At 47.3% G+C, this 7,755-nt stretch overlaps 1 protein-coding gene across 1 annotated transcript; it reads right to left on the bottom strand.

Annotated features, from left to right (window-relative positions):
* Positions 1-697: 697 nt before the first annotated feature.
* Positions 698-4,416, bottom strand: LOC113224592. The gene is made up of 4 exons (XM_026453708.2): positions 4,343-4,416; positions 3,261-4,237; positions 1,663-1,755; positions 698-770 (listed from the first exon to the last, which is right to left on the bottom strand). Exons 1-2 carry the CDS (start codon positions 4,414-4,416, stop codon positions 3,490-3,492), a joined length of 822 nt encoding a protein of 273 aa, XP_026309493.2. The 3' UTR covers positions 698-770; positions 1,663-1,755; positions 3,261-3,489.
* Between the last annotated feature and the right edge of the window lie 3,339 nt (positions 4,417-7,755).

The raw sequence follows: 7,755 nt of genomic DNA, 5'->3' as shown, positions 1-7,755 counted from the left end.
CCCTTGAATCCAGGAGTTCAAGACCAACCTGAACAACAGAGAGAGACCCTATCTCCACAAAATAAAAAAATGTTTTAAAAAAAAATTTTCTATATAGGCGGGGCGCAGTGGCTCATGCCTGTAATCCCAACATTCTGGGAGACCAAGATGGGAGGATGACTTGAGGTCGGGAGTTCGAGACAAGCCTGGCCAACATGGTGAAACTCCATCTCTACTAAAAATACAAAAAAAAAAAAAAAATTAGCCGGGCGTGGTGGTGCGCACCTGTAGTCCCAGCTACTCGGGAGGCTGAGGCAGGAGAATCGCTTGAACCCAGGAGGTGGCGGTTGCAGTGAGCCGAGATCAAGCCACTGCACTCCAGCCCAAGAGACAGAGTGAGACTCCATAAAAAAAAAAAAAAAGAAAAATAGGTCTGTTTTTAATAGTCCTTTCAACATTCATCAGAGAATGCTAGATTTGGTATCAATATTCCTCTACCTCACCTAAAACAATGCTACCTCTATAGTATATTATCAATCGTTAATAAACTTACTCATGCAGCATATTCTTTCAGCCTATTACTCTGTTCTGTTTTAAACAATTTCTTAATTCAGAAACACGTAACTCAAGCTATGTATCTTTTCAACAAGAATTAAGGTCATTTTTATTTCTATTAAGAGTCACTTAAATCTGTACGAAATAGAAAAAAAAATTTATTTTAATTTTTAAAAATTTTCAAAATAAGGTACCTGAACATCATAGAGTGCTACAATATTTTCATGCTGAAGTTCCTATTAAGAAAATTGAGAATGAAAAATATGTAAGTATTCTAATAATTTTACTATATTTTAATATGTAAATAAAATTAAAGTATACACTTACATACTACTTCTAGTATTACACTTCTATTAATAGACTAGAAAAATTCAATTGAAGAATAAGAAATGTGCCTGATCAAACAAAAAGCACATTATCTCACTAAAAGAAAATATAATTTTTAGCTCAAAGTGCTACAATTCTTAACAAAGAGCTCTCCACAGGAAGCAGTTTTGAAGAAATCGGGTGTTAAATGAGGGTTCCACACTTGTATTAGTTTGGAAAACGCTACGTCAAGTACTTTGAAACCAGTTTCTTCATTGTAGAATTTTTCAGACTTTCTTTAATGAGCCATAGGCTTTGAGACTCTCCAAGAAGTATTTAGCAAATGGGGTTTTCCAAATTTACTTAACCATCTTCTCAAACCACCTCACTTAGATAACACTAGTTGTGAGTGATCTAGAAAAGCCACCTGCAAGGAATATAACTTTCTTCAATTTAAAGACCCCCAGTGCCCCTACTCTCCCCAAAAAACTTAGTAGTAACATGAAAGGGGACAACCGGAGAGGTAAAAACAGTGTACAAGATGGGTCTGCCTGGCCCTCTTCTCAAACAACACAGTCACTAGGAAAAAGGAGAAATGATGAGAAGCTAAACTCAGTCTTCACAGAATCCCTCTGAGCTTTGGTTCTTAAAAATAGCTTCTGAGTACTCAATGTTTTAAAAAAGTGAGCATGCAAAAAGGAGAGCAACAGTGGAAAATTCTCAAACTTGTACCCAACTACCAAAATTGCAAAGGATGGCAGCATGCATTCATTTAAATTAAGTTTTAACCTTATATGAATACTACTATATAAAGTAACATACCTTTAAGATTTTAATTTCCTTTCCAAGCAGTATTTGTGATTTTGACAAGTTCTTTTTATTAATACTTTTAATAGCTACCTCCCAATCAGTTTTCTGAAAAAGAAAAACAATGTTACTCCTAGACATCATTCCACAGAAATAACAGAAAAAAAATTACAAGCGCGAAGACGTTTTTAGCAAATAAATGTACGGCATTGGGGAAAAATGGAAAAGAACCTGTATTTTCAATCATGGGAAAGTGACTTCATAAATTATAGTGCAATATGCCAAGGTCCTACAACACAACTACTAAAAATAACAAATATGAAGTCCATATAGTAACTAATATTGAATGAAAAAAGAACAGTTCACAACCACTTCAAAGTTATGGACAAATGTAGAAATAAACTTGGAAGGTGATATGGTTAATTGAAAACTTATTTGTTAGTTTGGAATGATTACACCTTGTTCTTCTTGAGTTCTAAATTATTTTCCTAATAAATGAAAAGTAGGTCGGGCGCAGTGACTCACACGTATAATCCCAGCACTTTGGAAGGCCGGGGGCAGGCGGATCGGATCACCTGAGGTCAGGAGTTCAAGATCACCCTGGCCAACGTGGTGAAACACCGTCTCTAGTAAAAATACAAAAACAAAAATCAGGCGGGTGTGGTGGCAGGCTCCTGTAATCCCAGCTACTCGGGAGGCTGAGGCAGGAGAATCGCTTGAGCCCGGGAGGTGGTGGCTGCAGTGAGCAGAGATCTCGCCACTGCACTCCAGGCTGGGCGACAAAGCGAGTGTCTCATAAATAAATAAATAAATAAATAAGAAAAGTAGCATTACTTTATCCGATAAGCAACAAAGTCAGACCACTTTTAACACGCCCCTTGGCAACAATCAGAACTGCCACACCCTTTAAGATTATTTTCACTCCCGATATGCCTTTGCAAATTCTTTAGATTCTAAAACCTCTTGTAACTGTACTTGCGAAATAGCAAAGGCTAAAAAAAAAAAAATTAAGGCTTAAACATGATTTCATGTTCATTGTGATTGAAAATGAATTGTCCAACCACCTTTCTCACCCGGAGCTCGCCTATCTGACTCCGGGGGAGAAAACGGTGCCGGCGCTCTTCAGGGTGCAGGGGACCAGTGCTGAGAAAGGTGACACCTCCCTGGCTGAGACAGCCTGAGGCTAATGGGACATCGCCCATTTTCCGCTGGGTCTGTAATTATCAACCTCAAAGGTGACCAGCCCTGGGCACGGGGAAAAAAACCAAAGGTCCATTCACGCCCAAGCCTCGAGTCTGCACGGGGCAGTACCGTCTATTTTGGGTCCAGGGCAACCTGGGTGCAAAGGCTCCTGCGATCGGCCCGCGGGGTGGGTCCCGGGCACACAGGAGGGTCAGCAGCAGCCGGTCGGTAGGCGGAGCGCTGCCAGAGGCTTGGGCCTCACAACAACCCTCAAAGGACCAAAACAAACCGCGAGACGGGCTGCGCGCACAATAGCATCCCCAGGCGGCTAGCCGTGGCGGGGGGCTCGGCCCGCGGCTGCGCCAAGTTTCAGAACCACCTAGCCCCGTGCCTGCCGCCCGGGGCCCGGCCTCGCCCCGGCCGGCGCTCACCTGGCGGTGCCGCCGCCGGAAGACCACGGCGAAGGCCCCGTGTCCCACGAGATCCCTCTTGCTGTACTCGAAGTCGCCCACCACCTCCATGGCCGCGCCCCCGGGGCACAAAGCTGGCGGGCTGGCGGCGTAGCGCGGCGCAGGTATCAGCACCGCGAGTCTGCGGCCCCGGAGCGCGCCAGCGGGCGGCGGGTCTGGGGCAGCCGCAGCTTCGGGACCGGGCGGACTCTCATGCCGAGAGGCCGGAGCGGAAACGGGGGAGGCCGCCGCGCGGAGCCGGGGTCAGCGAGGCCCGGCCCGGCCCCGGCCGCTGCTCATGGCCCGGCATGCTGTCGGTCGCGGGCTGTCTGGCGAAGCGGCCTCGGCGCTGCCGGGCCAGGGTCGCCGTCACCTTCACTGTGCGCGCCTGGAGCCGCACACGCGCTCTGAGGCAGTGAGGGGCCTGGTACTCTCCATCCCCAGCTCGTCTGGCCTCTTCGGCCCTCCCCGCCCGGGGCGCTGCTGCGGCGGCAGTAGCTGCCGCCCTAGAACCCGCACCGCCGCCGCCCCGCGCTTCCCGCCTCACGGCGACGCCCAATGCCCTCACGCGCGCTACTCGCTCCCGCGCGACTGGCTGCCCTCCGCGACGTCCGCGTGCCTTGAAGGCCTCAGGGCCAGCCCGCTCCCTCCGCCGGGGAAAGGAGTGCGGCCCCGGCGGGGCGCCCGCAGCTGGGGAGATCATCAGCTGCTCCTGAGGCGGGAACAGCGGGCGGGACCTGCTGCGGCCACAGCGGGTTAAGGGCTGCAGGCTGTGTTCTGGGCCTGGGGAGCAGATTCCAGCCGACCACGCCCCGGGCTCCAGGCCGCTGGGAGGCGGACTGCAGAGAAGCGAGTCTTGAACCCCAGCTGCAGGCAGGACGGGAGAATCTCTGCAGGGTAGACCCCCAAATTCCTGCCAGAGCAAAGGAGCGACTGCTACTCCAGGCTTTGCCCGCGCCCTCGAAAACCGGAGTTAATGCTGCCAAGCTGCCGGCCTTCGGACGCCTCTCGGGGTTTACTCGTTCCGGATCCCTAGAGGGACGGTGACAGGCGGGATTCTGCACCTTTTGGTGGTCCCTTGACTCTGCGAGAAGCTGGTCAAGCTCAGGGTCCTCTTCGCAGAGAATCGCCTCTGCATACCGACTCAGGATCGCACACGTTTTCAAGGCTCTCCTGGGGGCTCCCAGTGTCAGGCTAGTTTGACCTCGGGCTTACTTCAAATGGCTGAAGGGAGCTTTCTTTTCTACCTGATTGTTAAAGTTGTTCAAGTGACAAGGAACAGACTGTCAGGTTTCCCGAAGTACCTTATGAAACCATTTACTAAACAATATGCTTGAAACGATGAGAAAACGCAGGCCCCACACTTGAGTGTGTGTTCCATTGTTTAGGGTTTGTTCTTTCAGGGTCTTTCACCACCTCGATGGCCGCTGCCTGTCCCTGCAAGCTGATCTCTGAACCGTGACAGAGTCTGCTGAGAGAACCCTCCTGCCTCACACGCTCAAAACGTAGGGCCTTGGGTTTCAGCTTCTGCTACTGTGCACCCTTAGGTCATCCTGTCCTTACTTACATCTGGCCCGGGTGGTTGTGTTAGACACTGAAAATCTGGAGCCTTCAAAAGTTGACAGCAACTTTTAGGCAAGTTTGCACATACACCCAAAAGTGGATGGAAATGATTCCTTACCTCACTGAAAGATTCTCTACAGTCTATCCTTTTCTTTACCTTTTTTTTTTTTTTTTTTGAGACAGAATCTCACTCTGTCACCCAGGCTGGAGTGCAGTAGCACAATCTCAGCTCACTGCAACCTCTGCCTCCCAAGTGCACATGATTCTCCTGCCTGAGCCTCCTAAGCAGCTAGAATTACAGGCATGCACCACCACACCCTGCTAATTTTTGTATCTTAGTAGAGATAGGATTTCACCATGTTGGCCAGGCTGGTCTCAAACCCCCGACTTCAAGCAATCAGCCTGCCTTGGCCTCCCAAAGTGCTGGGATTACAGGCGTGAGCCACCACGTCTGGCCTGTTTTTTGTTTTGAGACAGAGTCTTGCTCTGTGGCCCAGTTTGGCGTGCAGTGGCACGATTTAGGCCCACTGCAACCTCCGCCTCCTGAGTTCAAGTGATTCTCCTGCCTCAGCTTTCTGAGTAGCTGAGATTACAGACGTGCACCACCATGACCGGCTAATTTTTTTATTTTTAGTAGAGATGGGGTTTCACCATGTTGGCTAGGCTGGTCTCAAAAATCCCAACTTCAAGCTATCCGCCCGCTTCGGCCTCCCAAAGTGCTGGGATTACAGGCATGTGCCACCGCACCCAGCCACATGAAGGTATTTTTAAGAAACTACCGATAGGCCCTTCATTTGGACATGCGTCGTGTCCTGTATTCATTCACAGGCCAAACTTGGGCCCCATGGACCTATCTATTTGAAAAGCAAAATGTGCAGGATTTCTGACCTCAAGGGTCAGAAAAGATGTGGGGGCAGGAGGCAGGGGGTGCTTTGCTAAAAAATGTTTAGTTAGGACTATGTTGGTAGCAAATAGCAAACGTCAAATGTGATAAAGTAAAAAATAAAGAATGTAGATAAAGATACAGGTGTGCTTCTCAGAGTTCCAGGTCGGGCTTCAAAAGCAAAGTACCTGCAGAACCAGGATCTCAAAGAGAACCACCTTCCGTCTGTGCCCCTGCTTTGTTCTCTTGCCTGAGATCTCCTACATGGTGACAATGGCAGCCCCCGTCTCCAAACCAAATTCTTTTTTTTTTGTTTGAGACAAAGTCTCGCTCTGTCGCCCAGGGTGGAGTACAGTGGTACCATCTCGGCTTACTGCAACCTCCGCCTTCCGGGTTCAAGCGATTCTCCTGCCTCAGCCCCCCAAGTAGCTGGGATTACAGACGCGTGCCACTGCACCCAGCTAAACATTTTTCTGCATTTTTAGTAGAGGCGGGGGTTTCACCATGTTGGTCAGGCTGGTCTTGAACTCCTGACCTTAGGTAATCCACCTGCCTCGGCCTCCCAAAGTGCTAGGATTACAAGCATGAGCCACCACGCCTGGCCACCAAATTCTTAAGGAAGGGATTCTGATCAGCCTAACTTCAGCTGGGTGCTGGGCCCTGAACAATCATTGGAAGCCAGGAATGGGACTGAGGAAGGCAGGATCACGTAACTATGGCGGCCCCCAACACAAGCCTGTGAGTGTTCTGAGTCCCCAGAACTCATAGGCACATAGGCACTCCAAGAAGCATTCACCCTAGATCAAATTTAGGCTTCACTTGAGAATGGAGGCCAGGGGAGATTTCTAGTTTACCTCTAAAATCACTGGAAATTGTCAATTTGATTCATGTTCATTGTTCTTAATTTGTCCTGTGTGTGTAGGTGCATGTGTGTTTAAACATGCTAAACTGTTGAAATCTTTCGATACCAGTTAGTAAATAGAATAACGGTAACTGCAATGAGAGGTAAAATTAATTAGTAATATAGGCCAGGCGCAGGGGCTCATGCCTGTAATCCCAGAACTTTGGGAGGCTGAGGTGGGTGGATCACCTGAGGTCAGGAGTTCTAGACCAGCCTGGCCAACATGGTGAAACCCTATCTCTACTAAAAATACAAAAATGAGCCAGGCGTGGTGGTGGGTGCCTGTAATCCCAGCTACTAGGGAGGCTAAGGCAGGAGAATCACTTGAACCTAGGAGGCGGAGGTTGCAGTAAACCAAGATTGCACCATTGCATGGATGAGAAGAGCAAAAATCCATCACACACACACACACACACAAAATCAGCCAGCTGTGGTGCTATTCGCCTGCAATCCCAGCTACTCAGGAGGCTGAGGCAGGAGAACTGCTTGAACCCAGGAGTGGCAGGTTGTGGTGAGCCAGGATCGCGCCACTGCACTCCAGCCTGGGTGACAGAATGAGACACTGTCTCAAAAAAAAAATTAATTACTAATATAAATTCTAATATAAACTGTTTAGTTTATCATCCAGTGCTATAGAAATGTTCTGATGATAAAATGTCTCCTGAGAAAATAAATGTGAGAAATATTCTGCTGGGCAGGGAGCATTTCAAGATGCAGGAGAATAGCCAGTTTATTATTATCTTCAAATTACATCATTGCTATTCCTTCTATTTTGATTCTATTGTTTCTAGTTTGATTACATTGCTGATGCTTTGAAATTCTTGTGAATAGTTAGGGTGCAGTGCTTTGATATTTATAAATGCAAGAATTTACAATAAAATATGAAAAATAAGCACATAAAAGGAAGCAATAACAAATTTTGAGTATGTTTTTTAAAGTTTTAAAAAATACCATAATAACAAATCTTCTGAATAATAAATATAATAAATATAAGTTTTCTGAAACGGTATCAGTAATAAAGTTCAGCCTAGTAATATTTTGATGCAATGCAAAAAAAAAAAAAAAAAAAAAACCAGCAGGGAGCATCTTTTTATATTGTGCAAAAATCAGTATAAAATTTGGCCAGGCGC

The sequence above is a fragment of the Piliocolobus tephrosceles genome, unplaced genomic scaffold, assembly GCF_002776525.5.
Source record: "Piliocolobus tephrosceles isolate RC106 unplaced genomic scaffold, ASM277652v3 unscaffolded_45373, whole genome shotgun sequence".
Taxonomy (NCBI): domain Eukaryota; kingdom Metazoa; phylum Chordata; class Mammalia; order Primates; family Cercopithecidae; genus Piliocolobus; species Piliocolobus tephrosceles.
This window is presented reverse-complemented; position numbering and strand designations above follow the sequence as displayed.